The 19,304-nt window shown below is 41.8% G+C and overlaps 2 protein-coding genes across 2 annotated transcripts in view; one reads left to right on the forward strand and one right to left on the reverse strand.

Moving 5' to 3' along the window:
* Positions 1–8,904, reverse strand: part of CDC16 (cell division cycle 16) — a 68,184-nt gene extending 59,280 nt beyond the window's left edge. The window contains exons 1-4 of the mRNA XM_005295917.5: positions 8,764–8,904; positions 3,612–3,666; positions 1,561–1,658; positions 535–573 (exon numbers count right to left, since the gene is read on the reverse strand). Of these exons, the coding sequence (XP_005295974.1) occupies positions 535–573; positions 1,561–1,658; positions 3,612–3,666; positions 8,764–8,811 (240 nt within the window). The 5' untranslated portion in view covers positions 8,812–8,904. The remainder of the gene's footprint in view (positions 1–534; positions 574–1,560; positions 1,659–3,611; positions 3,667–8,763) is intronic.
* The window catches only part of RASA3 (RAS p21 protein activator 3), a 270,976-nt gene continuing 260,407 nt past the window's right edge, over positions 8,736–19,304 (forward strand). Inside the window, exon 1 of the mRNA XM_005295914.5 lies at positions 8,736–8,869. The gene's annotated coding sequence lies outside the window, so the exon portion shown is untranslated. The remainder of the gene's footprint in view (positions 8,870–19,304) is intronic.

Raw genomic sequence — 19,304 nt, forward strand, 5'->3', positions numbered from 1 at the left:
CACCATTATAAATGCTGGAGGAAAAGCGGTGTGTGGGGTGGAGACTGACAGTTCGCGACCCCCACATAATAACCTCATGACCCCCTGAGGGGTCCCGACCCCCAGTTTGAGAACCCCTGCTCTAGCTCCCTCCCCATCCCCGCAATGTCTTCTATGTGTGAGCTGGGCTCTGCCGGCCCCTAGTGGCGGCCAGTAGCTCTGCAGCCCATTTCTGTGGGGGAAAGGAAATTATGTGTGCACAATATTAATTTCTGCAAAAGTCTGCATTGCGCAGTGGTGCAGAATTCCCCCAGGAGTAACACACAGCATGCTGCATGGAACTCAGTTTACCCATCTTACAAGGACGAGGGATTAAGTCTTCTCTCACAGGATTTGAACCTGTAGTTGCAGAGAGTATAAGCATTTCAACCTCCAAATTTAGATCTCTAAATATTCCCCTTCTAGCATAAAGTGTGCCATATGTGGTTTGCGTATTTACGTAGCATGCTTTGTTTAGTTTGATTTTATTCAATATAAACTAAAATATATACTTACATGACATCTAGCAGCAAGGTATCGACACGCTTCATATAACTAAGAAAAAAAAGAGGTTTGAAATATACTTACTTATCAAGGAAGCTACAAACAAAACTCCCTAGTATTAATAGCAAAAAGCTGTTATTCCTACATCAGTGTCTGTTTTTCTGCTGGCTAAAGATTTCTTTCTTACTACCCTGAATCATTCTCTCAAGTCTCTAATTCTTGAGGTAGACGGTAAATGGGGAAACCTCAACCCATCCTGTCTCCTTAACCCTATCTTATCCCCTCCATTTCCCTTATCTTGAGATACTCTTTCCCTATATCCCTTTCCCCTTTCCCTACAAGCACACTCTTATACATCACCCTATTTCCTTCCTACTGTAGTCATAGGGCATGTAATCTATTCAAACTGCTAGATTTCCTCGGCTCTCTCCCCTTTACCTCCTCCAGTGTGGTTCATCCTTTCCACCTCAACAAAACTTCCCTGACCAAAATCACTAATGACCTTCTAGCCCAGTTTGTAAATTTCTTCTATACCGGGGATCGGCAACCTTTGGCACGCGGTCCATCAGGGAAATCCACTGGCGGGCTGGGACGGTTTGTTTACCTGCAGTGTCCGCAGGTTTGGCCAATCGCAGCTCCCACTGGCTGCGACGTCCCCAGGGACTGCAGGAAGTGGCGTGGGCCGAGCAATGTTTGAACCTCTCCAACTCTGGAGGCACTTTCTCCTCTTTGGATTTCCACAACTCTAGTTAAAGTGGGAGGAGAACTAGAACAGCACACAGTCCCTTCCCTAAACCTATTGGTCCCCTCACAGGTCAGCCCTTGAGCCCTTTTCTCTTCTCTATATATCATTTTCTCACCATGACCTTACATTATGCAGTTTACATAACTACTCTTCCTTTAAATTTGGATTGTTAGCTCTGAAAGTAAAGAACCTATAATGCATTTACCACAGTTCAGCTGCTATTTAGCACCAGGTATAGCACTATGGTTCTAAATAAATAACAAAAGTATTATTTCTTGTTTGAAATTACTTACCTTATCTAGCTTGCGTGATCGAAGGGCGTGTGCTGCCCTATGATACTGAGCCGTCAGGTAGAGACATTGGGCCAGCCAATAGATGTCCTGAGGTTCCTCTAAAATATATATACACAATATATATAACCCCATTAAGTACAATCCTAAAATACTTGCTTTTATCATAATTTTGTATGGCATAGACATTTTCAGGTCATTAAAAAGATGTCAGTATACTGCTCTTCCTCAAACTAGTCATCTCAAGAAATTACTCTAAAAATAAAATGCATCTCTTTGGACATTTCAGAAATAAGAAAATTTAAGAATTAAATCAAACCCTAACACTAAGACTGAACGCACTATCAGCAGCAAACAAGGATATAAAAAAATCTACCACCAGTGTGCATACCATAAGTAACAGAGGGGAAATAAAATTGATGTGGAAAAGAGAAAAATAACATATGTATGCTGTAGGTAACTCCAGACTTTGAATGCAGTAACAGCAGAAAAACTTTAAACCATTTTTTCTTTCAAAGTTTGTGCAGAAATTAGTGCCTGCAAAAGCAAAATATTATTTTAAAGTTCTAGAAGTATGACAATTAGATCCTGATCCCAAAACTTACAAATGTGATTAAATTTACACACTGTGCATAATCCCATTTGAAGGCTCAGGTACTTAGTAGGTAATACAGCCATTGCAAAACAGATATAAAGAGCAGATAAGGAAATACTCCAAAATCTGAACATGGACAAATAATTTGGTCCAGGTGATATGCATCTACCGAAAACTATATTTAAAGAGAGTCATGATGAACTGAGAGAGTCTTCAATATTGAAGAAAAGCAAAACTGATTTCAAAGGAAAGAAAAGTTACCCTATCAATTACTACCCCATAAACACAATAGACCAGGGGTGGCCAAACTGTGGCTCGTGAGCCACTTGCGGCTCTTTTACAGTTAAAGTGCGGCTCCCAAAGCCCCACAATCCACCCCCATTCTCCACCTACCAGGCTGGGGGGGAGCTCAGGGTTTCTGCCCTGCAGAGGGATGATGGGCTAGGGGCTTCTGCCAGAGATGACTGATGCCTGCTGAGAGTGGGGGGAGGGGGCAAAATTTAAACCCACCCCCCACAACAGCTTGAGTCACGCCTCCCCCTTACCCTCAGTGGCTCCTCCCTGCAGCTCCCAGGTGTTAGCTTTGCATCAAGAGGCTGTGGCAAACAGGTGGGAGCTGCAGGGAGGGGCCACTACTTTAGTTCCATGGGGAGAGGCAGCAGCAGCTCTCCCTGCTGCTCGCCACTGCCTCTCCCCATGGTCGCAGCTCCCAGCTTGTAGACTTCAGCAGCTGCCATGTAAGAAGGGGGCCCAGTGGCACCATGTGACGGACCAGGACCAGCAAACCCTGGCAAAAATCTGGGGGGGCATGTGACCCCATGTGCCCTCCCCACACATCTCCTCTGGCGTCTGCCCAGCGGAGATGGGGGGCTCAGGACTTCAGCCCCATGGGGTGTGCCTACTGCAGCTTAGGGCTTCAGCCTTCTGAAGATTGTCGTATGTGGTTCAGAAGGTCAGTAAGTTTGGCCACCCCTGCAATAGACTAAGCACTAGAAAAGGTACTGCAGGAAACAATCTTGCATTGGCAGTGGACTGGACTAAATTATAAAAATTCATTATTTTTAATTTCAGTGCTTATGACTCTGCAAAAAGGTTCTTGCAAGCAATAGAGATTTTTCCAAGTGGAAAGAGTTGACCCTCCATGCATTTCCCAGCCCTAAAGAACAGAATGTTTTTCAGCCTGGGAAACAGGCTTAGTTCTTGCACTAGTAGTTAGAGTACATTTTTCAAGCACAGGAGTTAAACATGCATGAATGCTGAATTGCATGCTATCTATTCTAGCAGGTCAAAAATCTAATGCTCCACTTGGGTAGATGGTATTGCAGAGAGGATCACAACAATATTAAATATACAATGGAACCTCAACAATATACAAGAAGCTGAAAAAACTATCACAGGCAAAAGTTTTAATTAAACTAATATTTTAAATTAAGTGAAATAAAATGTAACTATTACTTACCATGAGACAGTGAAGCAACTTTGTCTGCCCAAAACAAGGCACTTTGATACTGTTGCTGGAAAAGAATGTTAGAAATGTTAGGGTTTGTTTATTTAAATATATTATTTAGCTTGATATGTCTTGCTATTACTTAAAGTGGAGTATAACACCAGATTCTTCATTGGTGGCTGTCTAACCCATCTTCAAAAAACAAAAAACAAAACAAAGAAAAAAACCCACACACCTTGAGTTAATTGATTGCCAAATAAGTCAAAGCAGTTAACATGTTTGTAAAGACTACTTAAGGCACTCCCCAAACATTTATGATGTACCCTAAATTGAGGCAGGGAGCTTTACTGTGAATCCTGGGAATAAGAGAGATGGAAGAATAGCATTTGATTATATTGATATTGGAGAGCCAGCTCTGCTACAGATAAGATTAAAAGTTGTTTTCTATTTAAAGGGAAACTCTTCAAAGTGTCCAAAAATCTGCATGGTTATTCATATTGCTTCAAATTGAGTGTGTCTTATGGGGCAGAGGGTAGGGTTAATGATCCAAATTTGGTCTCTTTTACCAAGCAGTTTGAGCTATAGTTCCCCAAACGACAAAGCTTTTAACAGATTCTACCAGTACTTTTTGTGCACACCTTGGTTAAACCATGGGTCTCAATCACTCAACATTTACCCAGTTACTGCAGGGCACTTTGGGGAAGCAATATAGGAAACACTATTCAACAAAGAGTCTGATTTTACAGATAGGCGCAAGCCTAATGCTCATGCACCAAATGGATTTGTCCACAAATGTGCAGATAGAGTGCCTGAGAGACTGTAAACCAGACATGACACTCAGGACCCGTGTGACTCAAGAAGACATGTTATGGCCACTGAACCTGAGCAACACCCAGTCACTATAAATTCAAACCCAACTCTAGCAGAAATCTGAAAATGAAATTTAGACATGGTCTGTCAGAGAGTATATTGTTTGGGGGAGAGGGGAACATAATCAGAATATTGCTGAAAATTCAGAAAACATTCAAACTACTTAAAAAAAAATTATACAGTCCAATGCTTGCTAGGAAAGGAGGAGGAATGAGGGTTTGAGCCACGCTTGAGTTGTGCCAGAATGCTCTTGAATAGTGTTTTGGCATTTGATGGGGGAGTAGGAACAGCATTCTGATACTTCTGACCCAGTTTCCCCACTCCAGAAGGAGAGACAGCATCTCAGTAACCGCCATTTCTCCTTCTGGAGTGATCTTGGTAACAGAAGTAGTGGAGGAGGTGGCTGGCATGCCATGCCATGTGGGAGGGATTGGGGCAGAGGGTGTCTCTCGGCCCCAGATTCTTCTCAGACACTTATTCTACTCCACAGGAAACACCACATCTGCTAAAATATACAACCCATTTTACAGTCACTTTACCCTTATGCACATAATGCCAAACACTATATTTTCACTTACTTATCATTAAACTCACAGACCACACTAATTTCTCACCTAACTGCTGACTATTCCCAAGGCTAAAAGACCTGTATGCCCCACAACTGACATAATTTAGTGCTGAAATAAGGCATACTGGATTTCTGAAGATACACCTGCACATCTTTCCTTTGATCATACATATAGAGGGTCAAGCAGAGGAGCTAATCCTCCCCAGGGGGCACAGCTCCCCAAGACATCCTTGTATCATAGCTCTGACAAACTGCTCTAATTAATCTGTCCAATATTCAATACAGCTGCACTTAACTCAGTAAATGCAGCTGGACTGCACACAGATAATTCTCAGTGGCTACTCCTGGTTCAGGGCTCAGAGTTGAGGTTGAGTGGGCATGTACCTTAACTCTTTATTTCCCTGGTTTTCAGAAGTTTGAGTTTTTCTGAATTTGATGTTTTGGAAGAGCACAAGATACCACTGGTTAATCTTAACTCTGCATTAATTAATGTTGTCGTCAGTGACTATACAAGAATTTGGGATCTGAATGAAGCAATATTCACAACGTATGGGAATTTTTTCAGACTGCACGTCCTATACCATTTGTTGTGGCCCTCCATCCCGGAAGGCCACCCTTTAGCCTTAAAGATTTTAAGGCTAAAGTGTATAAAGTGCTTTAAGAAGAAAAATGCTATATAAATGTCAAATATAATTATTATAGGGAAGGATAATAGCAGAGCCTATTATTAAGGTCATCCAACACATACCACTATAAGGCCCTGATTTCAATGGCTTATAACTTCAACAAACTTACCATTTGGGCCAAGATTTTCCATACTGGTTATCTGCCTCAGCCTATTTCTTAAAGCTTTCTCTAAAAACAAGGCTATTAAAAATATTTTTTAATTTGCAATTTAAAAAATACTCTAGTGAGCTTTTTTCCAGTGCTCAGGATGAGCAGCAATATTCTGTTTTCACCTCCTTGTTCAATGCATGGCCCTAAGCCTTATTTACTGTACACTATTCAAACCCTGCTCTGAAGAAAATTACTAATTTCCTCATTGGCTTTTCTATGACATCTATCATAGAATTACAGTGCTTCAAACATTAAAAGCAACGTAAGTGTCTAGGGACAAATTAGAAAGGCCAAGCACAAAATGAGATTAAACTAGCTAGGGTCAGAAAGGATAACGAAAATATTTTACAAATACATTAGATGCAAGAGGAAGACCATGGACAGGGTAGGCCCATTACTCAATCAGAAAGGGAAGACAGCAACAGAAAATACAGGATTGGCTGAAGTTTTAAATGCCTTTTTCATTTCAGTTTTCACCTAAAAGGTTAGCAGTAATTGGATGACTAACATAGTGAACATCAGTGTAAATACAGTAGGATCTGAGACTAAAATAGAAAAAGAACAGGTTAAGAATTATCTAGATAAGTTAGATGTCTTCACATCAGCAGGGCCTGAGGAAATACATCCTAGAATACTTAAGGAACTGGCTGAAGAGATCTCTGTGCCATTAGTGATTATCTTTGAGAACTTGTGAAGGACAAGAGAGATCCTAGAGGATTGGAAGAGAGGAAATATAGTATCTATCTATAAAAAGGGGAATAAGGACAAGCCAGGGAATGTGTAGACCAGTCATCTTAACTTTGGTACTCAGAAGGATAATGCAGCAAATAATCAATTTGTAAGAAACTAGAAGATAAGGTGATACTTAAAGGTCAACCTCTGGATAGGGGGAAGCAGTAAAGCTGATATATCTCAACTTTAGTAAGGCTCTTGATACTATTTCACATGACTTTCACATAAGCAAACTAGGGAAATATAGTCTGGAGAAACCTACTGTAAGGTGGGTGCACCAACTGGTTGGAAAACCATATTCAGAGAATAGTTCTCAATGGATCACAGTAAAATTCGAAGGGCATATTGAGTGGGTCCACAGGGATCTGTCCTGGTTTTATTCAATATCTTCATAAACGATTTGGATAATGCCATACAGAATACACTCATATGATATCAAGCTCGGAGGAGTTGCAAGTACTTTGGAGGACAGGATTAGAATTCAAAATGATCTTGACAAACTGGAGGAATGGTCTGAAATAAATAGGATGAAATTCAATAAGGGCAAATGTAAAGTACTACACTTAGGAAGTAATAATCAATGCACAAGTACAAAATGAGAACTGACTGTCTACGAAGAAGTACTGCAGAAAAGGATCTGGGGGTGATAGCGGATCACAAATTAAGTACGAGTCAACAACAACAAAATTCTTGTTGCAAAAGAATAAAAAAAAAATCATTCTGGGATGTATTAGCAACAGTGTTGGAACCAAGGCACAAGAAGTAATTCTTCCACTCTACTCAGCACTGATAAAGACCTCAAACTGGAGTAGAGTGTCTATTTTTGGGTACCACATTTTGGGAAAGATGTGGACAACTTGGAGAAAATCCAGAGAGTTACAAAAATGATTAAAAGTCTAGAAAACATGACCAACAAGGAAAGATTGAAAGAGTGGGTTTCTGTAGTCTGGAAAAAAGAGGACTGAGGGGGAAGTGATAACTGTCTTCAAGGGCATAAAATGTTGTAAAGAGAAAGGTGATACATTGTTCTTCTTAATCACTGAGGACAGGCTAAGAAGTAATGGGATTAAATTGGAGCAAGGGAGCTTTAGGTTAGACATTAACAAAGATTTCCTAAGTGGAAAGGAGTTAAGCACTAGAACAAATTACCTAGGGAACTTATGAATCTCCATCACTGGAGATTTTTAATAGCAGGTTAGACAAACACCTATCAGGGATGGACTAGGTAATACTTAGTCCTGCCTCAGAGCCAGGGGACTGGACTAGATGACCTGTCAAGATTCCTTCAAGTTCTACGTTTCTATGGTTTAATTTATCTTCAAACACTCCTGTGAAGCAAGTGAGTGGTATGACCCCATTGTACAGACAGGGAGCTGAAGCACAGAGTGTCTAAGATTAGTTGTCCACTCATCCGCTGTCCAATGATTTTTCAAATTCCTTCGGATTATATGCCACTTTATCTGTTCCAAGCGCTACTCCATCCCATTGACTTCAGCTGCAGCTGTGAGTGCTGAGCACTGCTGCACATCAGACCCCAGGTGTCTCAAGCACTCAGAAAAAGCGGGACAGGCTGTTAATGGCCCCCTGTGAAAAGGCTGGTGTAAGCCACTTGCCCACAAACTCTGTGGCAGAGGTAGCCATAGAATCCAGTTCCCCAGGGCAACATTTACCGGTCTTCACCATGAGCCCATCCTGCCACCCTCTGCTCGTTGTCCACACCCCTTCCAGGGCTGCAGCAGGCGAGGCAGGGGCCCACCAGACGACGCCGCAGTCACTGCCCAGCCCGGGGGCGGGGCCACCCCGTGCCGTGCACGAGGACTCGCCTAACCCCTGAAACGGCGATAACGGCCCGGAGCTGTTCGGTGCGTGACGTTACTTAACACGACACACGCGTGGCCCAGAGCTGGCGGGGGCTCACTCCAGAGCAGACCGTTACGCTCCCGGCTCTCGCACCCGCCTACTAGCCCCTGCCGGGACACGCTCCGCTACTAGGGCCCCCGAGGAAACAGGGGTGGAGACGCACCCCGGCCCCGCCCCACGGAGCGCACCTCCCCACGGCGGGCCCCGCAGCCACTCAGAGGGCGAGGGGGCGTCAGGGCCGGCTTAGGGTTAGGAGCTGGACGGAGAAAGCGGCTGCGCGGGCTGCTGTCCCCTCACCTGGTCTATGTACTGCCGGACCCGCTTCCTCAGCCGCTCCAGGTTCATCTCCCTACGCGCGCGAGCCGGGTGGCCTCAGGATGCTCCGCACGCGCCGCTCACTCAGGTAACGGTTTCGCTGTCACGCGCCAAGCGCCCAGCCCGTGCACCCCGCACTCTCTGCCGGCCTCGTTCTCTAGGCGTGCCGCGCGGTAACGTCCCCCCTTCCGGTGTCGCTTTCGAAGTCACTCCCCCCAGAAACACCACCCCGCGCGGATGGTTCCTACAGCGCGCGCAGAGCCGAGCCGCCGCGCTAGAGCGGGGCGGGGCGGGCGACTGGGGCTGCGCTACACTGTCTATCTCCCTCCTGGGGCAGGGCCCGGGGGAGACAGGGGGACTGTGACCCAGCGCTGCTCGTGCTTGTGACGTTTCTGCCGTTTCTCTGACGTCTCCAGCTCCTGGAGTCCTGTTATTTGGCCAGAGCCTCCGCGTTCATTAGAAGGCACGTCCCCAGAGCCCTAGGGGACGCGTGACCCGCTGCACCTTAAAGGCTCAGGCACAAATGAAGAGAAATAGAAAGCTCCCAAAGTGGCGTGGGGTGGTGGTGGTATTATTATGTATTTAATCCTATGATTTCTTTAAAGGCCTGACGGGGGGTTGGTACGTTTCAGCACCTTACAAGATATTATTAATAGAGGAGCTCTCTTCCCTCTGTTACCCCCTTGTGAGGAGGCCTGGGTTGCCACACTGGGCCAAGTACCACTCAGTTTAAAAGGTCCAGGGAATGCTGAATGAGGGTTGAAATCCTTCCCCAGCAATAACACACTCGCACTACTTGCTGTGCATTAGGTATTAATGAGTAGATTAGCTCTACCTGTGCTGTTATTATTTACCCTGAAATATTAACCATGGATGTCCAGAGGCAGTGAAATTGGAAAGGCAAGTTTGGGCTCACAAGTAACCCAACACTGAACGAGCAGTTAGGCCATGTAGCAAGTGGCTAGCTATGGTTGGGAGTGTGAAGTAAAATATTTTCTTTGCATTACGTCAAGTGTGCCATAAACGTGATGGGGAAAATAATTTTTCAAAAGAATGTCATAGTATTAAGGCGAAGACTTGAAAACAGTAAGGCCATGATGCAAGTTTCCTTGTAGTGACTGCAGAGTAAAGTATTGTAGATGTGCAAATATTGGTAAACCCTAATGGCAGAATTATAGTCTTCAGATTGGATGTTGGAATATAATTCCATGTTTGCTTGTTTTGTTTGTTTGTTTTTGGGGGTTGTTTTTTGTAATATATAATACAGTAGCTAGGGAAAAGGTGCAGAAATACAAAGCAAAGCTTGTTTCATATTCTAAATAAAATAGTAGTGCAAGTGACCTACAATGTGTTTTTTAAAAACAGTATGAAATACATAGTAAATGCAGATGTATTACTTGTGCTACATCTAAAAATCTACTTAATTGTGCAATGAATTAAATGTTTGATCTATATGCCAGCCACCGAAATGCAAACAGAGAGCACAGACTGCATACTAGTAAAGTTCTCAGATGTCTTTCAATGCTTGGGTTGTCTGGAAGGAGGATACTATTTTAAGATAAAACAATCAGTAACTCTGTCCATCCATCCTCCAAAGCCTTCCCCAAACATTTGGTCTAACAAATAAAATAAAATAAATTGACCATATTGAAAAGCTGAGGGTTATTAAAAGTGTAGAAAAACCTAGAGAATGAGTTAATTCAAGGGTTATAAGTGGAAGACCAAGGCATTGAACCGCATGCACAATAACAGAAACATCCAATGAAATCTGTTGAAAAGGGAGCCACTAAGCTCCTGCAAGTGCAAATATTCTCCGAGTTAGATGCAAGCAGCACGTGTTTCAGCAAGTAAAGTTAGATAACTCAAGTTCTAAATTAATGATTTTTAATGCAACATTTGTGCACGATGAATTTAAGTGACTATTTATATTTGTTGTATATCTTTGGTATTCTACAGGTTTCTGAGGGATTATATAGCCCTAAAGTTATAACTCATACTGTTTTAATTTGGGGCAGGTATACAATAAGTTTTGCAGAGATCAGGCCTTTGTTCTAGTGTTGGGTTACTTGTGAGCCCAAACTTGCCTTTCCAATTTCACTGATTTATATGACATTATAGATCAGCCCTCTTCTGGATTCAGTTGCCTGAGGAATCTTTTACAGTTTTGGCTGCACATTTTTTTGAAGCATTGCATATACAAATAAAGTTGATAAGACTTTGACTAACTGCCTGAAAACGGTGTGTCTATATTAAGCTTGGTGTCAGGTGACATTTGTTCTCAAATGATACTGGCAATTCAGGGATCTGTTGTCCTGAAACTTTAAATACATTAGAGCTAGATACATGTCAATAGTTCGTATCTTCAATTCCTGAATATTTAAAGTACATTTTTAAAATTTCTGTGTTTGGGACATCCAGGTTTGCACAAAATCCATTTATTCCCCAATTTTAAGATCAAAGTTTAAGTAATTTCCCTTTATAATTCAAAAAAAATAATTAAAGCATACATTATTAATAAAGTCTAATTAATTTGAGTCCGTATTTAAAACTAAACATGATATAAAGCTTTCACATTCTAACCCTTTCAAAAAACTTAAAAATCACTAAAATGTTTCAGAATACATTAAATGAATCCTTATTCTATCTATCCAAATGTTAATATCAAACCATAGAAAAGTAAAAGCATACAAAATGCATCTAAAATATGAAAGAACAAACTGAAAAGTATTTTTTTTCTTATTATCACTTATAAAAGGGGGTTGGGGAAGCCTCTCACTGAAATATTTCAAACATAACCATAGTTTTCAAAACAAACCCGTATCTGTACCAGTTAGGGCAAAATCTCTCCATCTGCATATATTTTAAAACTTTTAAATGGGAAAACTAACTCTTCTTATCTTTAAAAAGGATAAACATGTAGTTGGCTCTTGTCTTTATAGGGGTTTCTTCTTGCAGTTACTTTATAAAATTTGTCCTTGAACAATAGACAAATTTTGTATCAGTAAATTAAAATATTGTTAACTTTCACATAATTGCATGAGGTATCATTGATTGGGTTACTTTCTATAATTTCTTCAAAATTATTTAATTACATACCTCTTTATTTACTTTCTCAGTTTCATTGTTAAAGAATTAAGCCATGCATATAAAGCATTTCAGTGCTTAAATATATATTAATGTGCATATGGGTAGATTCTTCTCTGTACTTACATCTGCTCTGTTCAGGACGGGGTAGGAAGAGGGTGCCAGGAAGTTGGTTCAGCTGTTTGATTCTGTGGCAGCCATGACATAAGTTACAGCAGCCCAATGGTTCTTTTACACTACCTGAGCATGTCTCTGTAGAAACCACATAATTTGCCACTTCAGAACCAGCAGACTGCTGCTGTCTTAATCCTGAGACACCCCCTCTCCAAAGGGAAGGGTGGTGGATGCTGGAACTACTGTGCTGGTTTAGGCTGAGTTCAAAACCTTTCTCAATCCTCCCATCTGCTGAGGAAATTCTCAGCTGTGGCCAGACTCTGACTCTTCAGCATCATCTGAACAATACAAAAGATTGAATCTGGAGAAGGGAATCTGGCCTCTATGATTATACATTTATTTTGGAATTAATGTAAATATTGTTTGTTTTTATTTTGGGGATTCAGTTCCCAGTATAGCACCTGGGTGATAGGAAAAGGGGAAGAAATCCCAGATGGCCTGGAGTCAAAACTGGTCTGAGATTTACCAATGTGGTTTCCTCAAAGATTGTTATTCCCTTCCTGACAATGGTTCTCCACTCAATTCAATAAGCTGCCAGAATTTCCAAATGTCAGCAGTAATGTTACCATCTTTAAGTGATTTCTTAAAATGAAGATAAGAACCTTCATGTATTTGATTACCAAAGATCTTCTTCAGAAGATATTCAGAGGGAATTTGAATGATGTACCCAGCCTGATGCAATTAAATTTCCTTACCAAGAGCAGGAGCACCTCATAGCTAAGAGTGATGGCAAAGTTTATCTCTGGAGGTAGTCATACTGGTTGATGTTGAGTATCATTCTGTGACAACACATGTGGATGTCGTCAGTCTTCCAGACTTGATGCACTTGCAAAGTGACATTTTGGAGCAATAGTTTGCAGCTACAGAATGTATGCTAAATATAATTCTGCAAATGACTGAAAAGAAGTGTTAAGATATTTACCTATGGCCCACTCCAAAGCTCATTCAGACTCTTTCTACTAATTTCATTGGCTTCAATAAGCTTTAGCTTAAGGTCTTACCATCCTAAATGTGCTGTTTTTCTGCTCACTATTTAACAGCAATCTCATCTTGCCCTGGCAGTTGCTGCATTTCAGCCGTGGCTGATTCTCATATATTATATAATTTTATAGAGCATTTTGGGATCCTTATATTTACATCATACCATCCAAATTAAAGATGATTGAGTATATGAAAATATTTAGTCATACCTCACATAAACGGCTTATGTGCCTTTTTATAACTTCTTAATACGTGTGGCAATATTTTAAATTAAACAAGTTCTGCAAAACAGCACATTCTACACATTTGTATCATTAGTGGCAGAAGCTTGCTAGGAAAGGAACATGGGAAAGGTGTGGAGACTTGTATCAAAGCTAGAATACAGAGAATTAATTTCCCATCTAGTCCACTGTAGTCTAAATGCAGAGAATTTGAGAATGCTGACAGAGCTGCCATAATCCGATTAAAAGGCATTTAGGGAAGGGACTGTTACTACCTAGCCTAAGATAATGGGGCCCAGATATTGATGGCACTTCTGTAATATATGTAAAACAGTAATCTCCTGCTTCAAGGATAGGGTCCTGGACTTCAGTTCAATGATGCTTTGCTAGTGTGGAAAGTTAACTGCTTTCTTAAGAAGCTCCACCATGGGCAGAAAGGAAGAAAGGAAACTGAGGTTGGAAACAAGATAAACTAGTTGTAAACCTCAAAAAAATTCTTCTACAAAAGTGAGCTCTGTAGGACTGTTTGTCTACCTTGACTTGTTCTCTCTTTTGGGAGATTAATGTGAAACTTTTATAAAACAGATCTGTGTAACACTGTTCTTATCTAACCTGACTAGGCATCTTGGTTTTGAGTGTTTTCTGGGAAACATTTGGTTGATTTTTAGATGTTTTGGGTAATAAAATCCTGAGATAAGGCCCTCGAGGGACCAGTTTCAACAACTGAACTGAAGCTGGAGAATCTATCAGTTTATAGAACATCAAAAGATTATTCAATAAAGCACATCAGTAAACAAAAAAAAGGCAGATTTTTTTTTTAAAGGGAAAATATACTGAATTACTTTTTGAATGATGTTTGAAGACTCCTGTTTAAAATTAAAGGATACAGAAAAAGAGAGAGACAGACTGTATTCCTAGGGACAGTCAATTTCCTTGCTGGAGAGCCAAATTTAGATTTGTTCAAAGAGTAATGAGTGTTTACAAAACTTATTGAACAGAAATGTTTGCATTCTTTAAAAAAAATATCTGAAAGCAGGTTTGTTAAAATTTGAACATCCTCCTACAGTTCTTTGAACCCAAGGAATAAGCATACTGTACTATGCACGAGAGTCAGAAAGTGAAGGTGACTAATCTATCCTGAGTGTCAAAGTCAACTGGCAGGTGCATTTATGGGGGCTAGTTTAAAAATGTAAGTAACATTCACAAACGTAAATAGTTATGAATAAGTTACATTGTAAAAACTAAGAGAAAATAAACACCGGGTTATTTTGAAAACATCTAATGACATCATAATTTTCTGATGACTAAACCATACTAATACTATTATAACAATATTGTTAAGAAACCTATTTTATACTATTCTGCAATAGAAATGTAATTTATTCTATAACATAACAGAAAAACAGTGATAACAGATCAGTCATTAAAGGCCAGATGGTGATTTATACCAATGAAAGTACCACAGTAAGTGCTTACCAGCGTGAGTAAGGGCTCGACAAAATCTATCAAGTTCTGCACATTCTCATCTCCTATTGCTTGTTATCCTCATTTGTTGCATCTTATCTTAAGTGGATAGTAAATAAGCTCTCTGGAGAAGGGACCATATTAACCAGTGTGTTCATACTGTACATAGCATTAATCCTGACTATGGCCTTTCAGTGGTACCACAGTATAAATAATATCGCCAATTCCATATTTTTACTAGGGCAAAAAGTTTTAAGGAAGATAAGGGGAAATAAAAAGAACACCTGGAAGTAACTGGCTGCTGCAACTTACATGTACTGCTGGATTTGCTAGCACAGCTTCTAAATTGTTTGAACCAACAATTCTCTGCTTAACAAGATGCACATGTATATTTATTTTGAAGTGTAGACCTGGAGACTTAAGAACAGTCTGCTGTGACTGATCATTGTGCAGTTTCCAAATGGTCAGATTTTTGTTGACTCAAACACAGTATTTTTATTAAAAAGAAGCAAAGACACTAGTTCTCAGTGAGTACCAGGGGGTCTCCTCCCTAATACAGCCAGTCATGAAAGGCTTTGCCTCTACCCAGGTTACTGGTTCCAGCTGTCTAGCGTAAAACCACTGAGAGTCTTGTGAGAAACCTACAGTTAAGCATGAAGTTTATAAGGAAGCGTGATTAATCTGAAGGATGATGTAGGCAGGGTTAATGCTACCAGGGAGCATGTAAAACTCCTGACAAGGAGTGGAAAGAGTATAGCCTGATTTCACCAAAGCCCCCTTACTTAGACTACTTACTAGGTATACCAATCAGATAGTAGAAGAGAGGATATAGTTCAAAATTGGGGAGTATTAGTAAAAGGATATTTTGTTAATTAAATAGACATGATCTAGGGCTGGAGAAATGATCTAGGCCAAAGTTGGGGACTTAAAAACCTGACATTTACCAAGACTGAACAGGCATTTTTCCTACTCTGTAGAACTCTCGATCCAATTAAAGAGCTACTATTGAATCAGACTTGAGATTTTAAAAGATGATCTCCTGCCCCCTAGTGTTCAAGAGCTTCTCAGTTGCTGTGCAGTGTTTTGCCTGGTTTTCAGAACACTTTCCAGTCTTGCATCAATTGATTAATTAACATCACATTTTTCTTATCCTGCTGTCTCTCTGTGATTATTAGAAACTTAGAGAAAGTATTAGTTTGTAGGGGAAAATTACAACAGAGGATTAATTGTGATCTGGTTATTCATTATTGACAAGCTGGAGGTGGAAAAGAGATGGGTCTCTCTTAAATATACAACTCACCACTATCTGTTTTAATTTGTCTCTCTTTTTTCTTTTTTGGAAGTCTGTAGTTCTAATTAGTGTACCAAGATTTCTATTATGAATTTTCCATATGTCTCACAATCGGAGTCAATAAAAATGCTGGTCATGATGTGCAGCATAGACACCAGACTGATGTAAAAGGTACAAGAGGATACGTGTATTTTAAGTACATCTAAATGACTAAAAGGAGGAGTTGAGGTATTCTGTACCAAAACTCGTATTTAAAATGGGGATTCCCAATGGTGAATCTGCTATTTATCTATAAAGAACTGGCTTCGTGGCTTCTGAGGATGAGAGGGGAATTTGGGCTCTCTAGTGGTGCCACTGGATGCTCAAGGTGCTAACAGAACGAAATCCAATGTTGATAACTATGAAGGGATGCAGGGGGTGTATTAAACCCAACAGGGGAACTGAAGGGGTTAAGAAACAACTCTGGGCCAAAGCAACCCTGCCCATCTGAACTTACAGTGCATGCTCCAGCTGGAAGTGGATCTTAAAAAGGAGCCAGGCAGCTCAGTAAGGGGCTGACAGGGCAGAGAGAGGAAACTACCCTGAGAACTCCTGAAGAAGGGCATTGCAGAAGCCTTTCCTGGGCGGTGGGGAAGGGAGAGAGGCCTGCCGAGCCTAGAAAGGCTGAAGATTCAGTTACTCTTTTTCTTTACTAGTGTGAGTCAAACTGTAAGACTTCGGTGGGTAGGAGGTGGCCTAGGGAGGCAGCTTTAATACATTCCTGAGTGCTGGACTTTGTGGCTTCTTACAGGGCCCTGGGCTAGGGCCCAGACCATAGGTGCTGAAAAAAATAGTGTGTGCTTAGCACTCACCAGCAGCCCACTGATCAGCTGGAGACTGCATTTTTGACTTCTTGTTAACCAGTGTGGTGAGACAGAAGTTTACTTTGTTACTGGCTTGGTATATCTAATGATAGAATAACCACCAGTCTGGGATGGGTCTGCGCTATTTCTCAACAGTTTGTCCTGAATCTGGCATCCTAAGCTGTGATCCACTGAGGCACGGTGACGGGGTCAATACATGGGCGGAAGCCCTCCCTCTCACCCAGTGTTCATGAAGGTGGGGGACCCAATATTTTCCTTGAGACTGTTATCCCAAGTAGGGATAAAGTTAACTCATGACCTCCTTGGAGGGCGAGTCAACCCTCCACCAAAGGGCAGACTGCCACAGGGCGGGACAGCAGTCGGTGAGAGACATGGGAGGTGGGGTGAGCAGAGACCTAGTGCTCTAACTATAGGCAACACTGCCAGTGAGCACTGCCTATCACAATGCACATCGGAAAACATAATCCCAACCATACATACAAAATGATGGGTCTAAATTAGTTGTTACCACTGAAGAAAGAGATTGTGGAATCATAGTGGATAGTTCTCTGAAAACAGCTGCTCAATGTGCAGTGGCGGTTAAAAAAGCTAACCATGTTAGGAACCATTAGGAAAGAGCTAGATAAAAAGGCAGAAAATATCATAATGCCATTATATAAATTCATGTTATGCCCACACCTCGAATACTGCATGCAGTTCTGATTGCATCATTTAAAAAAAATATATTGGCATTGGGGGAAAAAGTACAGAAAAGGGCAACAAATATGATTAGGGGTATGGAACAGCTTCCATATGAGGAGAGATTAATAAGACTGGGACTTTTCAGTTTGGAAATGAGACGACTAAGGGGAATATGATAGAGGTCTATAAAATCATGAATGAAGTAGAAAATGAAGTGTTATTTAATCCTTCACATAACACAAGAACTAGGTGGTCACCCAATGAAATTAATAGACAGCAGGTTTAAAACAAACAAAAGGAAGTACTCTATCCAATGTGACCGTCAACCTGTGGAACTCATTGCCACATGATGTTGTGAAGGCCAAAAGTATATCTGGGCTCAAAAAAGAATTAGATCAGTTAATGGAGGATTGGTTTATCAATGACATTTAGCCAAGATGGTCAGCGATGCAACTGTATGCTCTAGGTGTCCCTAAACTTTCACCTGCCAGAAGCTGGGATGACCAGGGATGGACAACTTCAAATTGGCTTGCTCTGTTGGTTCCTTCTGAAGCATCTGGCATTGGTCACTGTTAGAGACAGGATGCTGGGCTAGATGGATCATTGGTCTGACCTGGTATTGCCTGTTCTTAGGTCTTCTTGCTCCTTGGTGTTTTTCCTGATGGTACTACTATATTTTGTGTGGGTAGTTGGTTATGATGTAGACCAGTGGTCACCAACCAGTCGATCATGGTTGACTGGTCGATCCTGGAGCCTCTGCCGGTCGATCATGGTCGACTGGTCGATCCTGGAGCTTCTGCCGGTCGATCGCGATCTCCAGCTCCTAAAAGCCGGCAGCGCAGCAGGGCTCAGGCAGACTGCCTGCCTGCCCTGGCCCCACATCGCTCCGGAAGCTGCTGGCATGTCTCTGCGGCCCCTGTGGGGGAGGGGGAGAGGCGGCTCTGTGTGCTGCCCCAGCCCCCAGGATCATTGGGAACCGGCCAATGGGACCTGTGGGGCGATGCTTGCAGGCCCGGGCAGTGCACAGAGATCCACTGCCCCCATCACCTCCAGGGGTCAGAGAGATACGCCAGCAGCCAGCCGCTTCCAGAGAGGCATGGGCCAGGGCAGGCAGGCAGCCTGCCTGGGCCCTGCAGTGCCACTGACCAGGAGCCACTTGTAGTAAGAGCCTTGTGCCAGAGCCTGCACCCCGCATCCCCTCCCACACCCCAAATCCCTGCCCCAGTCCAGTGAAAGTGTGTGAGGGTGGGAGAGAGTGAGCGACAGAGGGAGCAGAGAATGGAGTGATCAGGGCAGGGCCTTAGGGAAGGGGCTGGGTAGATCCTGGGTTGATCTTAAATTTGAAAAGTGATCTTGTGCATAAAAAGGATGGAGATCACTGATGTAGACCAGGCTCCCCCAGATATGGATACCTCTAATGATTTTCATATAAACCATCAAACAGTAGTTGGATAACAATGACTATTGGGCACTAGTGACCTACTCCAAATTTGAATCTGAGACCTACATGTGAAAAGATTCATATTTCATTATCAAGCCCCTGAGCCATTCCCCTGTTTACCAAATACAACTTGGCTATGTGATCATGTATAATAAAGTGTTTCTAAAAGTAGCTGAAAATCATGTAGATACTATTTTGCAAAGCTTCATAATCTGAAGTCTAAACCATTGCAGTCATCAAGTCTGAGAGTGCAGAGCAAGAAGGCATGTTGGGCCAAGTTCATTCCTAATGTGTCCCCAGTGAGGTGAATAGTTATATCAGGG

The sequence above is a fragment of the Chrysemys picta genome, chromosome 1 (genome assembly GCF_011386835.1).
Source record: "Chrysemys picta bellii isolate R12L10 chromosome 1, ASM1138683v2, whole genome shotgun sequence".
In the NCBI taxonomy this organism is placed as follows: Eukaryota; Metazoa; Chordata; order Testudines; family Emydidae; genus Chrysemys; species Chrysemys picta.